At 37.8% G+C, this 19674-nt stretch overlaps 2 protein-coding genes across 6 annotated transcripts in view; both read right to left on the reverse strand.

Annotated features, from left to right (window-relative positions):
* Positions 1-222: 222 nt before the first annotated feature.
* On the reverse strand, positions 223-15650 carry dpysl5a (dihydropyrimidinase like 5a). Of its 2 annotated transcripts, none has more exons than XM_056768208.1 (13): positions 15512-15650; positions 10325-10593; positions 5173-5331; positions 4650-4829; positions 3808-3876; positions 3555-3599; positions 3368-3443; positions 3065-3221; positions 2835-2976; positions 2551-2693; positions 2223-2430; positions 1960-2128; positions 223-1646 (listed from the first exon to the last, which is right to left on the reverse strand). In XM_056768208.1, exons 2-13 carry the CDS (start codon positions 10583-10585, stop codon positions 1561-1563), a joined length of 1695 nt encoding a protein of 564 aa, XP_056624186.1. In that variant the 5' UTR covers positions 10586-10593; positions 15512-15650; the 3' UTR covers positions 223-1560. The 2 variants fall into 2 exon arrangements, with proteins under 2 accessions (XP_056624186.1, XP_056624185.1); XM_056768207.1 differs by lacking the exon at positions 15512-15650 and adding an exon at positions 12944-13310.
* The window catches only part of dnmt3ab (DNA (cytosine-5-)-methyltransferase 3 alpha b), a 52632-nt gene continuing 46490 nt past the window's right edge, over positions 13533-19674 (reverse strand). For all 4 annotated transcript variants that reach the window (XM_056768203.1, XM_056768204.1, XM_056768205.1 and 1 more), the window contains 6 exons: positions 18991-19081; positions 18669-18817; positions 18242-18327; positions 18077-18146; positions 16917-17035; positions 13533-16545 (listed from right to left, as the gene is read on the reverse strand). In XM_056768203.1, coding sequence (XP_056624181.1) covers positions 16404-16545; positions 16917-17035; positions 18077-18146; positions 18242-18327; positions 18669-18817; positions 18991-19081 — 657 coding nt within the window. In that variant the 3' untranslated portion in view covers positions 13533-16403. The remainder of the gene's footprint in view (positions 16546-16916; positions 17036-18076; positions 18147-18241; positions 18328-18668; positions 18818-18990; positions 19082-19674) is intronic.

Here is a 19674-nt window from a genome sequence, read left to right on the forward strand (position 1 = left end):
GTCTGTGATTTGTTGACAGTTAAAAGTTTTACTAGTAACATTGACAAATATAGTAGGAGGACCAGTGCTATTTGTTCATTTTTAACTCCAGTGAACATTACTTTATAATATTATTTATAAACAGTGTGGCATAAAAGTAATAAAATAATATGACAGGTATAAGCGCAAGATCTTTCTTAACAAGTCACTTCTAAATGTTCTGTTCATAAAACACACTTAACGGAGGTTTGAGGGGCTTTATTTGCACTTTTCACAAGATCAACATATGTTAATACGCACAACTGTAGTGCATACATGGCACATTTTAGAAAATTGAAAAAACACACTGAAAATCCACAATAAAAAAATACATGAATATTGAGCAATGACAGAAATGCTCTTTCCACAGTAATGTTTGTGAACACAAGTGCTTGGAACAACTTATACAAACATGTACAAAATGAACACGTGCCTCGGTTTACAGTCTTTTAACTGGTGTTTGGTTATTAGTTGTGATCAGAAGTGAACCATGTTTCTGTATCAATGCACAGTGGTAATCTTTCAGTGAACCAACGTTATTACATCACAATTACAGTGTAGGGTTTTAAATGTTTCAACTTGTTACTCAGGAGAGATTGTAAAGACACAATGAAAAATGTTGGTATTGATAAAACTCTTAAGTGCTAAGAGAATGAAGACTTATACAATAACAAGCTAAAACTGCAGTGTTGGATCAATCAGGTGTCAGTTTCACTAATGTAGACAAATTGATATGTGGCATTGCAAATAATATCATCCTTATTTCACATTTTAGGAGCTCAACGCTTGTAAACAACATTAAAACAAAAAAATGAATGATTCTTACAATGTTTTTTAAGGGTTAAGCTATACAATCGACATCAAATAAAGTGGTTTTATCATAAACCAATGGGATTTAAACTTAAAAAAAAAAATTATTGGCTGTGTCGACAAGGACTCATAATAATCCTCAACACAGAGCAAAAATGTATTAAAATACTTGCCAATTGATTATGGGTTGTAAGTGTAGAGAGGCAGGGTGCTATTGTACATAAGTATAATTCAAGAGTTAACACACTGAGGTAAATGTATAGTCATCTGCCAACACATTAAAACAGTTAAATTATTTTTAAAACTTTACAATGGTTCATATTTGCTAGCCATGAAAAGCAACACAAACAAAATAATTCCCATCCTTAAACAAATGTTAATTTGCTCACTTACGAATACTTTAAAATGTAACATATGTAAAATGATGTATTAACAAAAACTATTTGTAAAATAGTCTGGGTCTTGTACTGTTGAACACAACCTTCACAATTTAATTCATAAAGAACATAACACCCTGTTATTTTTTATCACCAAATCTTTCACAAGCCTCTCTAACTCATACCTTGTTTTCCAATTTTCAGACAAATATAGTTACCTTATACGCATATACATATAAAAACAGTTGAGTTAAGTAGCAAGTGGTTAAATAAAATAATTTTAATGAGATGTGAGGTTTGTCAAAAAAATCAAGGTGTCTAGTTTCAGAATTTTCCAAAGTGCTTCTTTAAAGAGTTACCAGATTCCGCTGGATCTACCTCCAGGTGGCGCCAAAATCCTGGCGGAGGCTCTCTTTGGAATGTTATCATCAATTTGTGCACCTATAAAAAATAAAACAAAATCTGTGATGAGCTACACAATCTACTTACCAAACTAAAGATTTCACGAAAATGGTCTAGAAATGTTTAAGTTAATATTAAAGTTATTCAAGTTATTAGTTATTAAAAAGTGAAATAATTAAATAATATTTTGTGACATATTGTCAGTCGACTGTATATATATATATATATATATCATGATAATAAATGGTTGTACTAAATTGAATATACAATGATTTTATTAAATAAACACTAAAAACATCAAGACAGAATGATTTTGTTATTAAGGTATGACATCTGTAACAGGTTACTGTACCAGACAAACTAAAGCTGGACTCGTGCAGGTCTCTCACTCCCCCATGGCGAGTACAAGGTCGTGAGGTCATGTCTCCATCTATAGCACCCGTCTCCTTCTTTCCTGAGTTCTGTACTGAAGCTATCTCCCCGGTGTAAGGAGCTCGCTCTACACCCTTAAGTGCCTGACACTGATGGTACACATTGAGCAAACTCAATATAAATGAAATATGATCAAATATCATACTAAAATATCTGAACATTATAAACAACATAGTACAGTACCTTCTCCCGTTGGACCATTTTCTTATAGAGGTAGTCTGGGAAGGTTCGTAGAGGGTAGAACTTTCCAGATCCCTCAGCACAAGTAAACATGCCGTTTTCATAGACCACACGGCCGCGGCTGATGGTTACCAAGGGTACGCCGTGACAGCGAAGATTCTCGTAGAGGTTTACATCACCACCTTGCCATTGAGTGGTCACAGAGATGGTCCTACAAGTAAAACCATATCAAATATTCTTCAAAACATAACTTTCAGTAAACGTTTTCTTTAGCTTAATGTATATGTTATTCAAATCACAGGTGCTTTAAATTCGTCATTATTTTATATACCTTGTTGATTCTGGATCCCAGACGACCACATCAGCATCAGCACCAGGAATAATCCTGCCCTTCCTTGGGTAAAGGTTGTAGATCTTTGCAGCATTGGCGCTTGTGACAGCAACAAAACGATTCTCGTCCATCTTGCCTCCAACCTAATAAAAATTTAAGTAAAAACGTTAGTATTTCATAAGACTATCATTGTAGGGATGTTTTACAGTATTATTGAATAAAGTCTTTCCTGCTACGCAATATCGGCATGAAAGAACCGTTTGGGACTGTGAAATGCGACATACCACTCCCCTCTCCCACACAACACTCATGCGATCCTGCACGCCAGGAACACCGTGAGGGATTTTAGTGAAGTCGTCCTTGCCCATTGCCTTCTGTTTAGTGGTGAAGGGTCGGTGGTCCGATGTCACAACATTCAGAGTGTCACTATACAGAAATAGCGATTCCATCACAGCACAGTTTAGTTATGTGACCGTATAGTTGAATATTATTATAAATCAGGCTTTCAACTGACTTTCCCAGAAGGCTAAGCAGGTAATTGGGTGTGTTGGGGTCCAGACGGAGGGGTGGCACAGTGACAAAGGCAGCAGCGTGGGCCCAGTCCTGGTGGTAGTACTGCAGCCCGTTTAACACAGCGTGAGCCGTGGTGGTCTCTCCGTGCACCACTTTCCCTATGGCACACAAATTGACCAATCACGTATCACCATTAAAGATATGCGGATAATAGGTGTTACACAAGATTTGTGTTTTTATAATTAATTTAATTAATTCATTGTTTTTAATAATAAAATATAATGAGTAACTGCCATGCTCTTACCCTGCATTTTGGCTGATGCTAAAACATCACCTGCTGACATGCTGGATATATTTACGAGATATATGGGACAGTGAGCCTAAAGAATGAGAAGAACGAGGCTGATTTTCAGTGAGATGTATTAATAGAAAAAAACTATTGTTTTTAGAAAGTTGCATGAGCAGGGGTTCCAGCGCTACATCATACTTACTCTGTTAGCGATGGTGATGGCTCGGTGGACGGCCTCTGCTTCCAGCTGTACATGGAAAATTCCCATGGTAAGTGAGAAAACACAAATGTCACCAGTGAAACCTAATGACGAACAGACGCTTAGCAGTATAAATAATCCATGGAAATGCAATATGGAGACGGGAAAGACTAGCAGGCGGACAAGAGCAGCGGTGTGACTAATATCTTTAAGGAGAGATATTTCATGCTAATAGGATTTGAATACATTACTTTACCTCTTCAGGCCTGCTTATCTCAATGCCTTCTGGTCCACTGATACCCAGATCCAATGCTTCTTTGGCACCCTTGTGTGGATATAAAACATGAAATCATTCGTAAGTAGCGTGTTGGAAAGATATGTGGATTAGAAGAGCTGTGGTGGAAAACATGACATAATATCTACTGTATATGCCTGTTCCAAAACCTGACAGCATTTAATATGTAGGCGTGCTCTTGCAGCAAAACCAGCTTCACTTTTTTTATCTCGTTGAAAAATAGCTGACTGTTAACTTTACGAAAGAAAAAATGGGAATATACAGGAAGATATAATGCATTATTTTAAATAATATATTCTATTTATTGGATCCAAGTACTTATATTTATAAATATATATGAAAATTGGCAATTTCGTAATGTATTATTCAATTAATTGTAATATATTAGCAATTTTATTATATTTTCAAATATACAGCTGCGGAAAAAATTAAGAGACCATTTCAATTATTTCCAATTATATTCATTATTTTAAGTTTTTCTGAATTTACTATTTATAGGTACAGTATGTGTTCAGGTTTGGAAAGGTCTTACCATTACTTTATCATATTTTCCTAAGTATTAATTGTCATTACATTGAATCATTTAAATATAATATTTTCTTTGTGTATGGGTAAATGTAATTAGATTTCATTCGGCACCTAAAAGTATTCAAAAAATAGCTAAATTGTATTAACAATTAACAATTTTACCTTATATGTGTGTATCCTATATATTATACTGTTAGCTTAGCAATGCTAATGTCTGTAGTGCTAATGACTCAAGTTTTGGTTTGACCAAGACATCTGAGGTGCCTGATTTTTACCTCAGCAACCAGCTCTCCATTCTCTGCATGAACACGGGCCACAGCACCAATATCTTTGCAGTTTTGCAGGGCCTGGAAGAGCTCACTGTCCCTCAGCATGTACACGTCCTTATAGGCCATGAACATCTGGAAAGAGTTCACCCCCTTTTCTCGCACCAGCGTCTCCATCTGAGCTCGAACCTGAGAAGTACATACAAGTGTTTTAAAAGAAACACTGCAAATTCAAAATGTTACACTTAAAAAAATCACTCCCGTTATGATAAAGTACTTTGGTTGTACAATGGTAAAGTAAAGGGACCAAATGATCATACCATGGTTCTCAAAAACAAATATATCAGTTACTCTGTCCCAGACAATATCTTAGTTAATTTTCAACTAAAATGTAGATTTAAACATCCCTGTAAAAACCATGTAGTTAGTAGTGTTTTTAAAAATCATGGCTATGTGTTAAAGATGACATACTGTTAATTACACAAACTGAGAAGTCAGAATTGTGCACGCTTAGCAAACCAAAAATCTGTACCTTTGGTCCCCACCAGGTCACCCCCACATGAAGAGCATAGTCACAGCAGGCCTTGGCATCAGCGTGGGAGCGACAGTTCTCATAAGCGTCCAGCAAACACTCATTCTTCTCCGGCAGCACGTGACCAATCACCATCGTGGTGCCTCCCCCCAAAGCTGCCTGGAAATAAACAAACAACACAATAAGCTGTGGAATCAATAGAGCGCCATTGTTTATCTCTTGGTTTACTAGGCCTATATTTTAAATAACAACATAATGTTCTGTCATCCTTCTTATGGAACCCAGACATGACAAATAAGTATTTTGAGAAACGAAAAAATGGTGAGTGGCAATAATTTCTCAATTTGATAATGTTCTCCATAATTGAGTATGCTGCTGTTAAAGGCATAGTTCACCCAAAATTACAAATTATTTGATTATTTATTCACCCTTTTTTCATCTCTTTCTTCTAACACAAAAAATATGTTTTGAAGAACTTTGGTAACCGAACAACATTGACTTCATGTGTATGGACAATAACCCACTTATGCCTTTCCATATATCTTCTTTTGTGTTGACATGGGGATGAATAAATATTGACAGAATTTATATCTTTGGCTGTACCTTTAAGCGATTGCTAAGATCTTTAAAGAGGTCCCTTGGTTGTTGTTAAAGTGTTTTGAGTGGTTTCTAGGGCATTGCTAGGTGGTCGCTAAGCAGTTTCTATGGTGTTTCTATTTGAGTCATTGCTAGTGTTTTATCAGATCATTGCCAGGATGTACTGAGGGGTTGCTAGCGTGCTGCCAGATGGTTGCTAGGGTGTTCTATGTACAATTGCTCTGGGCCTTTAAGACCCATTCACACAAAAAAAAAACAAAGACAGAGTAATATTGTTTGGATAAATTTTAGCACAGTTTTCATCAATTATACTAGTATACTGGTATATTTAGGTTTACCTAGAATGGTATAATATAGTATCCTGGAATACATAAACTAGTAGGCCCTTTATACTGCTTTAACAGTAATGCCTAACTTTGCTGTCACACTAATGATACCAACATGTTCATAAAACATAGTAACAAAATGAAGACACTACATAACAATATGAATTGATCAAAATGGAATTCTAAACAGGACATCATTTATTGAAAACAATAAATATGCTGTGATTAATGTTTTGTGTAGCATTCTTCAATCACTAGAATGCTGTTCTTCAATATGATAAATAGTCATCCTATATAAAGAATATAATGCTCCTCTATTAAGGCATCTCTCAGCTGACACATCCACTGAAGGAGACGTGTGTTTGTGCACCATTGTCTTTCAGCACAATGGCGCGAGTGAAAGGCTTTTTGCAGCAGTCTTTGCAGCAGTGCCTCTGTATCTATGGAAACAGAATCTGATCTCCATTTGTCTCTGTGCCTGGCGAGTCTCATGGCAGTAAGCGGGAGGGAGGGGGGAGGATGGCACTTGTGTTACCATGGCCCAACAATAACAGCGCCGATAACAACTACTTTATTTGACGTCTCTGACATCCACAAAAATTGTGTTTCTGTGTATGTGAATGATGCCTTGCGGTCAACTGAGGTGGACTATGATCGGATAATGCCCGTTCTTCTGTCTCAGCATCTGTTAACTGACCCGCGAGATTTATTTAGTCAGATAAGTCTGCTGATGCAATTGCATTTCTGCATCTTTATACGAAGAAACAGACGTGACACATCAAATGGATGTTGCATCACACATTTGGTTTAGGTTTGTGCAGATATGGATGTTAATGTTAAGAAAAGCCATCTGCAAACTCGATCCTCAAAAATCAATACACATTATAGCTCTACATCTTGGTTATCTGCATGAGAGTCCTAAAGATATTATCAGGCTGGTTACTCATAAGAGGAATATTGTATTGAGCTGTTGTGAAAAAAGTCCCCTGACAGATGGTTGGGCCCACCCAAGGTGTGGAGGGGCCGAGAAAATGATCCTCTCTACCACTTTAGTTTTTACTCTTTCTCTGTCCCAAACTGAACTTTTATTATGTGTTTCATCCTGGCCTGTGTTATAGTCTTGGAGCGAGAAAGTCAGCCATTTTACATTTATATTACTGGGTTAAAGGTCTCAACAAATTTCAGAAAAACATTACAGGCTACTGAATGTTGTGTGAACGTGTTTCACAATAATTATTTCACAAATAATTCTGAGCAAAATTATACACTACCAGTTATAAGTTACCAGCCAAACAATTGCTCATTTATACATGTTTTTTCCACATTTTAGAAGAATATAAGATCATTAAAACTGTGGAATAATCCAAAGGAAATTATGAGAATTATGTTGCAACTAAAAAAATCGAAATCAAAGACATAAACTTGTTATATTTGATCATCTTAAGCGTAGTCACCTTTGCCAAGAATTTTCAGAAATGTTCCCTTGCCATTTCTGACGCATGCGCAGTAACGTTTGTTAATGTTGTTAAAAGGAGACCATGGGTACAGAGAGATGTATGGCTTAAAACATTGCAATATCCTTACACTGCAAGCATTTGTCTTTAAAAAGGCATCAAATATTTTCATTTCCTTAAAAATAAACTAAATGCAATGCTCATTTTAAAGAGGTCATACGGAGTGAATACGTGTTTATCTGAGTCTTTGGTGTATTATAAGTTACCCATGCATGTTTTAGACACGTAAAATTGCTAAAATTAAAGTGTCGGAACAAAAGATGCATTCTATCTAAAAGCGAATGCGAACCCAGACCTGCCTTGAACGCCTCGTGTAACCACACCCCCACAAAGCTACGTCAATTCATGGTAGCAGTTGACTAAGACCGCCCAAATGTAGACGGGAGTACGGTGGGCGTACTTTTAAATCTCATTTTATTATCACCACCGCAGCCATGTCACGGAGACGCTGTGTGTTTCGATGCGAAAAGAAAGACTCTTTGTTTGCCATGCCAAAAGATGAAGACAACTAACAAACGAACAATTATATTTTATTTACAATACTGTTCCAGAAAAGTAAAAATCCAAATGTTAAGTTTCTGCAGCACATTTCACCGACGATTTCTTCACGAAAGCTTTGGTTAAAAAGTGGTGCGATTCCAACCATTACAACTTCGCTGGCCCTTCAGATTCGCAGCCTGTAAGGATATTTTCATTGTAAAATAATTTGTTACTAACGCGAGTTGAGTTTGTCGTGTGTTTGTGATCTGCAAATGCAGTCACAGGCGCAACATGAAATAAGACAACATAAGTCCCAATATTCAGTAATAATGTTCCAACTAGAGGCGACAAATGTCGTGCTTATAATGGGGTTTATTTTCTTTGTTGAGTCGCGACGAGACGTGGCGTAACACTGGTAGCTCAAGAAGGGCCAAAGCGCTCACGTTATTTATTGTTACCATTCCCTGCTGTAAGTTGACAAATCGGCTTGATCATCTTCATTTTCCATATCAGACTCGGGCTCGAATTGATATAGGATGTCACGCTGACATTTTATCAGCTGTCTGTCAGTTCAATTGCTTGGGAACATGATGTTCCGAATATGGTAAGAGGCGTTACATTTCCCTTACACAATGGCAGTATTTGACCAATCACTACGTACTGGTTAACTGGCCAATCATAGCACACCTCGCTTTTCCGACCGATGAGCTTTGTAAAAAATCAGCGCATTTCAGAGAGGCGGGCAAAGAAGAGATACAAACATGCACGGTGTGTGGAAAATACAGCGTTTTTGAACCTTCAATCATGTATACACATTACATTACATCTAAAACAAATGATTATATTCGTTTTAGCCTTGTCAATTGACCCCTTTAACCTAAGGAAGCCGCCATTTTCTTTTTCGATGACATCATCTAGTTGCAGACACAGGAACTAAATGTTATGATTTTGTCCCATCAGAGCTGCGAATCATGACAAGGAGAGGCAGGATCATGGCAGAACCTGATGTTTTATGTGGAGAGAGCATTTTGTCCTAGTTGGCATTCCACATGCTCTCTCCAGGTCACGTCTCTGTTCCCGCCTTTTCGTCTCAATATTGTTTGTAAATTTGTTCATGACCCGCACCTGTCCCCTCTTGATTTATCTCCATATATATTTACCTTGTGTCTCTTGTATTTTGCTGGTTCATTGCTTCTGTGTGTTATGTGGGTGAGTTCCTGTCATGTCAGTAAGTCTAGTTTATTAAGTCTAGTGACGTGTTACTAGTCTAGTCCTGTTAGTTTAGTTAGTCTTCGTTGCTGTTCATGTCTACTCTGTTATGTTATTTTACCCCATCGTGGGTTTTTGTTTTGACTTTGTTCCCTTACTGCACTTGGGTCCACTGTCTCTCACCCGAGAACCATGACAGCAAAACTGAACACAAACACACTAATCAGTTTTTTTCTGAATATTGTTCGTCAACATTAAATAAATGAATCGATTTTATTCATCCTTTTTTGCCTAATTTCATGGAAGCCATATGCATTGTGCTTGCATTGCACGTTTAGACCATGTCAGTCTACAAGTAGTGTAAGGATGAAGATAGAATAACCCTAGTAAAAGTTCGAACTTCGGAGAGCCCAGGGATGCCATTTTGCCCCATCTTTATTATTGACCTTGACTATTTCCTGTTCGAGAGTGGATCTCCAAGCAGTTAGACCCCTCTCCACCAGTGTTGGGTAAGTTACTCTGAAAAAGTAATTAATTACTAGTTACTCATTACATATTCATTAGTGTAGTTAGATTACTGTCCCAATTACTCTGTCCAAAAAGTATTTAGTTACTCATTTCTAATTACTTTCTATATCCTACATCAACCTTGATTTGTTAAGTGATTCAAGAATATACATGAAACGGCTTTTGAATTCATTCAAATAATATTATTAACTGATCAAAGTATTACAAATCTGAGAATTATACAATAAAGCACAGATTTTAAAGTAAGACTTTGAATTTTGAAGTCAATTACTCAATTGCACAGGCATATATTTCAAAGTATTTAGAATAATTACATCAAAAGTAACTGTAATTAAATTACAGAAAACATATGAGTAATCCCTTACTTTACTTTTTAAGGAAAACTAATTAAATTACAGTAACTAATTACTTAGTAATCGCTGCTAAAATTCTGATTTATAAATGCAACATCATCGGACAAAATCACAATACAGTACATCTTGATGTTATGGGTAGTACCTTTGTACCACTGTAGAAGTCATCTGCGGTACTGCCGTTCATGAAGGTCTCATTCAGGTGAACGCTGGTGTCTATCCCGCCTGGGATCACCAGCTTTCCAGTGGCATCTATAACTTTGGCTCCGCCGGGAATCATCAGCTCCTTGCCCACCTGCTGGATAATGCCGTTCTCGATGTAAACATCTGCTTCCTGTGTGAAGTCATCGTTCACCACTTTTCCTCCCTTTATGAGGATGCGCACCGTTGCTGAGCTGGAAGACATGGTTCAACCTAATAGTCAAAAAAGAAAGAGAAGGGGGGTTATAACAAAACTGACACATAGGGCTTCTTATACGATCATGCAAGTTCCGACAGTTATTTATGGTAAAAGAAACAGTTTACCCAAAAATTTTAATTCTGTCTTTGATTACTCACTGTTGAGTTGGTCCAAATCTGTATAAATTTTGTGTTCTGAAGAACGCAGAGAAAATTATTTGAAAGAATTCTTATAACCCAAACAGTTCCTGGCCACTATTGACTACCATAGTAGGAAAATGTACTTTATAAATGTCTTGTTCTGTTGAATACAAAAGAAGATATTTTAAAGAATGTAGGAAATCAATTAGTTCTGGGGCACTTTTGACTACCATTGGCATTTTTCCTACTATTGTAGTGAATGGTGACCAATAAAAATGTTTGGTTACAAGCATTCTTCCAAATATATTTCTTTGTGCTCATCAGAACAAAGGAATTTACACAGATTTGTAACAACTCGAGGGTGTGTAAACGATAACAGAATTTTCCTTTTTGGGTGAACTGTCCCTTTAAGAGACATTTTTAGCTTATTTCTTATTATAAACATAACCACAACTATTTATAACCTATATAAACTGTCCATGACGTTAGCAGGCCTGATATTTCCAGGTTTCCATGAATAACACCACACAGCACATATCTTATGCATTCTGACATCATGCAAACCCCATACTTTTAAAATTATATCCCACATATAAACAAACAGTGCTTTTCGCTTTTCCACATTTGGTCTAAAGCTCAAACTGGATCCCGACTTGATTCCAAAATACAATCAATCCTTAGATTCCTTAACCAAATTTTCCACAGCATAAAGAGGTTACAAAGCATTACAACAGTCTAAAATCTCACTCAGCTGGGTAAACTGACACCAGCTTTGTGTGATTATCCTCAGCTTGGCATCGCATTATCACATTTGATAATATAATTACATACATAATATGTATATTAATAATGAAATTGAATTAATTATTCAAGAAGACACATTAAAGCCATTTGAAAACTGCAAAAGAAAACTATGCTAACCATATGAAAAACATGTCACATCGGAAAATGTCGGACCCACAAATGCCAGTGCTGCATGCACAGGAATGCAGATTTATTAGCATGAATTATATGTAAGCTTGCAGCTGTTGCATTCCCTGCAGCGCAGCACTGTCTCCTGATCTAATCCCAAGTGAAAGCATGCATGCCGCACAGTGAGTTGGGGGCAGGTGGGTGAGGCAAATTCACAGAATGGCGCTGCCCAGGGCACCCCACCCCCTGTTCTGAGCCCCCTACAGTGAATGGAGTGTGTATCTGTGGACAAGGAGGGGCTACTATGAAGCTGGAGAATAAGGGTGTGTCCTTAGACATCCTACTATAAAAAGAACCGTTCGGTGCATGAGCTTGAGCTACATCTGTCCAGAAGAAATATTAGTGGAGCATGTGTTCCTCGTCATGACTCATGAAGCCCTTCTTCTGGAATGACCCACTTCTGAACCAACCGTGCCATATTTCATCCAGATGGATGCCTTCTGAATAACATGAAGACACGAAGTTATAGTGAGGTTAAGATGACCTGTTTTATAGAAACACCGTTATTTTCGTACAAAACGTCATTTTAAGCAGAGGAATATTTTAAGTGGCAGAAACGCTCGTAGTCATACAATGGGAAAATGTAATGTAAAATAAACGTCACAATCAATGTAAAGGGAAACATATCATAAAGGAAGAAAAATGGAAAATGAGCGTGGACTCAAGTTAATTCGACCAACCATGCCAACTGTCAACTGAGTGAAATGAGGTAAACGGGTATATTTTTTCATCACGTACACATCCAACACTCACATTCCTTTCATTGTATTAAACTGAATGCATGACGCTTCATCTAGAGGAGGAGGACGATGATGATTGTAAAATCATTTTACTTGGACCTTATCGAGTCTGTCACACACAAAGGGACGACCAAGCCCTCAAAACAACATATTCGCTTGAAACCCCGAAAACATAGACATGTTAACGTAAGTATTTCAAATGCAAGAATAGTTCAATCGCCTTACAAAAGAAACGTCTTTTTTTGCCGTCTTATGTTGTTCTCGAGTTTTATCGCGTTTTATGACCGGTGTGCTCGCGCTGTCTCTCCGAATCCAACCAGAGCGTTGAGTTATAATTGTGAATTGCACAATATACATCTAAATGAGCATAATATAAAGGATATATGCAGAGACAAGCATCGATTACTAAATTCCTCTCATGCTAGACAATTACAATAGCGAGTCGAGCACATTCTATTTGTACCAATCCGTTTATCCTCAAAAAGACAAATATTAAAGTACCGTGCACTTACTTCCTTTGTATATCCTAAAAACGCGATTTTCGTTCACTTTCAGCGGTGGTTATTTACCAATAAATGGGCAGGCAGACACAGGCAGATGCTTCGGTTGGTCCAGCCCGGTAAACCATACGCTTGCAGCAGCATCCAGACAGCGAGACTGGAAGAGCCGGGCTTTGTCCAATCACAGCTTAGATTCACAAAGATGGCATCGGCAGCGGCCAATGGCGTTGCGGCTTGGGCGTGCCTAGTCTTCAGCGGTACGTACCATTCATACGGATTCAAAGGGGATGAAGGGATGGATCACTGTGCCAATGTAGCACTGGCGCCCGTACAGACTACAGCATTAATTTCTAATTTGTTGGTTTACTTTTTTAAATGTCTATATAAATTAATTATTATACATTTAATGCCTTTAATACAAATAAATTAATATATTAATCAAATATCTTACAACCTATTCAATTATATAATTTATGCCCTATCATTTCTATAATATAGTGTTTGTGAAACTAAGAAAAATCATTTCAAATATGTTTTCATTTAATTAAACAAGTATTTGTGGATTTTGATCTTTTTAGAATGGGAAACAAACAACTGGACGTTTTCACAAAAAACAATACATTTATTCAAGTGTTCTCCAGCACAAGTACATAAGGAGCCTTTTTCACTTCTGGGCAAATAACGAAAGAAAGGGGGAGAGGTGGTGTACGACTGCTACATTTGCTGTATGAGCGGATTTCTAAGGAGAAAAGGCTTGAAAAAAGTGGAAATGACACAACAGAAGTCACGCATATCAACAGTGTCACTGAGATATACAGACAATCTGTTAGGAGGGAAAACATGAGACCGTTGCAGCCAAACATAACGGAAAATTTAACAAAACATAATATTAAATGAATTTAAAAAAGGAAAGAACAACGAAGATGGAGGGCTGGATATATGGCATGGAATGTAGGACTTAGAAGCAATTCTGCCTGAATATTAAGCAAGAACATGTTAACAGCAAACGTTATTACAATTTTTTTTGTTATTTCCCATTATGAGTACATGATTTCCCACAGATAAGCACCAACTACAGCAATGTCTATTCTAAAACAATATAAGAATCTTTCATCATTCATCACTTTTTTCAAGTACAAAGTTAAAATGCCTTTGTTAATATCTTTATATGAGAGAGTAAAATAATAGTGCTTTTCCAATACTACACGAACCCCCCCCCCCCAAAGAACATTATCAAGACAAGTTAATTTCTTTTCCAAATAATATATTTTTCTCAATTAGATAAAATGTTTAGCACCTTAGGAAACACCTAGAATCCCACTCTTAGTACTTAAAAACAGAATTTAAAAACAAATCGAAACTTTTGTATGTAGGGCTGTGCAGTAAAGATGGGACTGTTGAAATCACTTAGCGAACTCGTTCTTTCGTTCCCCCCGTTCAACATATATAAATATGAATTAAAAAAGACACGCAGTCCTAGCACCCTGTTGCTCTATAGCTTATGTCAATTTACCTGTTGTCATATTGTCAATTACCCCCCTCTTTGCGGTTTGAGCGCTGTTTTGATTCCATGATATATATTAGCAAAGAATTATATTTGTACATCTCATAGGTCATTTAAAAAAAAGCAACAGACAATTTCTATGTACAACATGTACAAAACAAATCTGGGCGTCGATATCGTTTGGAAAATGAAGAGATACATTTGCTGAACATGAAAGTGTTTAAGGTATGTGAGCAGTGCAATGCCTTAAATAAGAAAAAGAAGAGCCCATTTCTAACCAAATTTAGCCTCATCTAGTATATAGCTTGCATGTTATAACTAAATTATTGACATGGTCAACATCCATCAATGGCAAACATAATAATTATGTTTTCAGATCTACGCTAGGGACCAGACGTAGTGAATTACTGTGTGATGTCATCAACGACACCCCATCTTGCGAAAACCACAAATTTCCTACAGGGATATTATATAGCAAACACACTCACTTACTTTGGGATTATATATACCAGTAGAACTGTGAGCAGACACTAACATCTCGACGCGAGTTATGATAAAGCGACTCTGTAGCACAATAGAACATGAGAGGGGTGCTATCTGAATTCTTCCCCTTCACCACCAGCACGACAGATGGAGGATTTCTACTATCCTAACTCATTCTTTCACATCTATTGGCACAGCCCTACTGTACACAACAAAGTATTACCTTATATAATGGCAAGAGTTTCACATCATTTAACATAACCCAAAAAAACAACAACAACAATTCACAAGAATCAAGAGGAAAGGTTTAAAAAAATATCAAAGAAAAAAAAGAAGTATACATATACAAAAGTGCTTGATATTGTTGGTAACACAGCACAAAACATTGCTATAAAAAGGTAGAATAACATTGTGAAGCCGCACCTTTAAAGTTTTGCACCTGACTGAGAATAGCCTGCGAGGGCCACAGCGGAAGGCTGATTCACCCGGCCGAAAAAAGGACCAATGCCAATCCTTCATGTGGCCGCAACACACACTAAGAGTTGTACAGTAATGATTCTGGTCTGTGTGACACTAGAAAAAAAGTAGCTCACCACAGCCTTTGATTTCAAGGTATGGATGACAAAAAAACATCAGCGCCCATGTGGCCGGTTTTCACACGCTTCGGTCGCAGGCATGCCGTGCTGTAGGAAGCAGATCTCCAAGGTTAAAAGGCTGAGGCATTGTTGTAGAGAGCACCAGAGGATATTGTACAAAATGGCTGTAAAAAATATAAAATGAAATGTAGCAGACCTGTCGTGGGTTTTTTGTTTGTTTGTTTAGTGTCACTTGTTTTATCTGGCAACGGTACAAAACGTGACCCCATCTTAATTCGAGTAGTAGCACCACATGAGTTGCAATGTTTTTCACTACCTTGAAGCACCATTTTGTCACCTAATACAGTAGTACCTTTTATTACCTTCAGTTGTGTATAGAAACTGTAAACAAAGAGGTATTTGCGATCTGGTGTTTTGGATTGGTTAAGACAGAACTCCCCTGACACTTTAGAGAAAGCCTCGATCCGCTCTCGACAAGAGAAATCGTGGCCACCGCGAGAAGCGGATCGATCGGCGAACTGGATTCTGCCCAATAAGCAGGAACTCAGGAAGTCGAAATGTTACCGCGGGCTAACTTAAAAGTTTCAGCGATGCTTCCGTCTTATTTATGCCTCAAATTGTTAAATCGTCTCTCAGTGCCTTGAAAAGGAGGCCGTGTCTCAAGTATAGCTTGCACACAAAAATCAATTCAAATAATGGATAACACTGCTAAAGTCAAACGAATAATAAAAACAATTAAATAGAGTAAAAAACAAAAGATCAATTATTCCAAAAAAGAGGAAAACATGAAATATTTTTTCTGACGTTAAACTTGCAGATAACACGCAAGAGCTGGAGGCTCCTGGGATAACATCAGTTTAGATCGATCTCATCTGCACTGGGTTTGACTTCAGACGCAGGCGTAGTACTCTTTGAGTGGTGCGAACAAGTGGCGAATGACTGGGACACTCCACGACCGTCCCAGAAGCCTCTGCCTGGCCAGGCGGCTCATGTTCGACACGTCTGTGTAGTGGACAGGGAAGCCAAACACCCTAGTGTCCAATAATAAGAGAAACGGACAGCAATTGTGTTAACATTTATTACGTCATACATCATTTGTTATGTCTTTTACGATAAAACGCTCTCTCGCGTTTAAAAAAGTTGACATCAATGTTAAATGTTTATCCAAGACACAAAAACTGTTTACGTAATGGAATGCATGGCAGGTATAATATCAATATGTTTTTAAACATGTACAGTTTAATGAAGCAGGCCTTGAAGTATTTTGACAACATTCACAGGACATTTCCATGTCAACTTTTCTTCGGTCACACCTGGATCTGATGCTCCAACAGAGCTATTTCTGAACCTCGATCAATATGAACTATATAAGGGTTTGTTCAAGGCTATTTAAAGGCATTACCTTTCCATCTCAGTGCACCAAAGGATGTCCTCTTTTTCATTCATGAACACAGGGAAATGCTGGTCTTTGCCCTGCTTTATGGAATTCGACCGAGTAGTAATGGTCCGCACTTTACCAAACTGTAAAAGGTATGATAAGACATTGTCATTTGAGAAACTACTTAAAGATTTATCTATAAATCCATCTACCGTAATTTCCGGACTATAAGCCGCAACTTTTTTCCCACTCTTTGAACCTCGCGGCTTAAACAATGACGCGGCTAATATATGGATTTTCCCCGCTTTCAATTTTTTTTTTTTTAAACATTCTGTGACGTGCTCAGTTTTTGGGCGGAATGAAGCTTTCATTAGACCAATGAAATTGCCAAACGGGTTAAGGTCAACCAACTTTTTTGTTTACTATTAAGATTAAATCGAGCACGCTCAAACTTCCCATCATACTGATTACGGTAGTCATTTTGACACCCTCATCATGGCAAAGACACGGAGGAAAGCATATGATGCAGCTTTCAAGTTGAAGGCGATTGATCTGTCTGTTGGAAAAGGAAATAGAGCTGCTGCACGGGAGCTTGGTCTTAATGAGACGATGATAAGACCTTGGAAACAGCAGCGTGAGGAATTGACTCAGTGCAAAAAGACAACTAAAGCTTTCAGAGGAAAGAAAAGCAGATGGCCCGAACTAGAAAATGAGCTCGAAGACTGGGTCAACACACAGAGAGCAGACGGCCGGTGTGCTAACTGTGCAGATCCGACTGAAAGCCAAAACAATCGCGAACGCAATGAAGTTTGATTTTAGAGGTTGACCATCGTGGTGTCTCAGATTTATAAGACGAAAAGGCCTGTCCATCAGGGTACGGACGAGTCGATCTATGTCAGCAGCTCCCTCCCGACTACGAGGAAAAAGTTTCAAACTTCCGCAAATTCACTGATGCAAAGATAGCGGAGCATTCCATCGGCCCGCACGACATCATAAATATGGACGAGGTTCCTCTGACGTTCATTTGTTTCAATGTACCGGTAGGTACCTGCGGCTTATAGACATGTGCGGCTTATTTATGTTCAAAATAATATTTTTTTAAAAATTTAGTGGGTGCGGCTTATATTCAGGTGCGCTCAATAGTCCGGAAATTACGGTATTGCTTGTCTTAAAATGTGGTTTACTTTAGCCATCCTGCCGTGCTCCAAGCAGTCTTGAAGGTCCAATTTATCAGTGCACATGGCGGTCAAGGGTCTAAGAGGAGAAAGCAAACAGAGAGGTAAAAATGAGAAAGTAAGAGACATCACATTATTTATATAATAAAAAGTTCCGCGTAGTCCATGTCTAACCTGTTCATGCCAGGCAGGTTACCCCAAAAGTATCTCGCTCTGTGGGCAGCAGACACCTCTTTGGCATCAATCATAACAGGGTTGCACTATCAAAAATAGAGTGTTACATTTAAACACCTAAAATTTTGAAATCACACTTAAATAGACTTTCAAACATCTTCTAGATGCAGAGGGCTTTACATCATTTATGTCAAGTGAGCATAGGAGGGGTTAATTTTTCTGGCCCAGCCGGTGAGTCTACCACAAGGGGGCAGCAAAATCATGGTGGTTAAGCACCACCAGCTGTATACGACAGGATTTAAACACAAAGTGAAGTGCCTGAAAATACCCTTTCCATGAATTGAACTACTTTTCACTTAAGTATGAAGTTAGGGCAGGACATAATAAGTGGCCCCTCCCCTTTCATTTTAAATTAAGAGACCCGCACCTCTAAAAAGCGAGAGATGTCCCTCTTGTCGCTGACCCCCATGGCCACCACATTCTCAAAAAGCCAAAAGAACGGCCTGTTGTCTCCCTCCTTAGGTCGAGCCTCGTGTAACAGCCGGTAAAACTCAAAGAAGAGCCGTCCTGTGCCCTCTTAAAGAGTGTTAGGCCAAAAAACAACAACAACATTACAGACAATAAGAGAAACTAAACATGAGCTAAGCTGTGATGTTTTAAGTACCACTGAGTGAAAAATATTTAAAAACAGTGATACTTACAGTCAGAAACGACTGTAAAAGCTAAATCACAGCTGTATAAAACCCTACCATAGAGACCTTTCCTTGCTGGATTCACGATGGATAGGTCGTTGCATGGGCTTCCACCTATGACCAGATCAAAAGGACCCCACTCTTGTATCTGTAGATAATATTTAATAAAAAAGAACAACAAATAAATGTTGTGGAAAATAAAGTTGCTAAACTGTTCAGTCAAATAAAAACACATTATTGCTGTCCAATGAAAAATAAGTATCTTCAGTTTTGGCAATTTTAACAGTTTTCCAGTCACTATTTTGGTGAACGGAACAAAATGTATTGCACAATGGGAGTACAGAACGTAATTTGTCACATTTAGATTGAACAAATTTAGATTTTGTAAGTGAACAGTTTTTATGGTTTCCAATGGAACCTGTGAAACAAGTTTTCTCTTGTTCCCAGAACTCTGTTGGGAGGTTATGAAGTATTTTTTTTTCACCCAACTTTTAACATATTTCTACTAATTCGGAATTAACATTTTACGGAGTATGTGCTAACAAAGAGCAATTTCTAACTAAATATTGAGGGTATGATTCACTAACAGAACGTTTACTATAAAACCTAGTTACCTTTCTGTCTCTCGACGTTGTGTTGAGAACAACAGATGGGGTTCGGCCTTGAGAACCAATCAACTCTGACTACTATAGAAAAGGCCAATGAAATTTGGCGAATGAAATTTGCATGCCGGTCTCCGCC

Source organism: Triplophysa dalaica, chromosome 15, assembly GCF_015846415.1.
Source record: "Triplophysa dalaica isolate WHDGS20190420 chromosome 15, ASM1584641v1, whole genome shotgun sequence".
Lineage (NCBI taxonomy): Eukaryota > Metazoa > Chordata > Actinopteri > Cypriniformes > Nemacheilidae > Triplophysa > Triplophysa dalaica.

What these genes read in the sequence shown, in the direction of transcription:
- dpysl5a (XM_056768208.1), bottom strand. Translation starts at nt 10,585, where the DNA reads ATGTCTTCCAGCTCAGCAACGGTGCGCATCCTCATAAAGGGAGGAAAA. An exon ending in ATGGAGAGCTGGTTGCTGAG is followed by an intron (nt 3,877 to 4,649) that starts GTAAAAATCAGG and finishes TATCCACACAAG; the next exon opens with GGTGCCAAAGAAGCATTGGA. An exon ending in CTGCTTAGCCTTCTGGGAAA is followed by an intron (nt 2,977 to 3,064) that starts GTCAGTTGAAAG and finishes ATTTCTGTATAG; the next exon opens with TGACACTCTGAATGTTGTGA.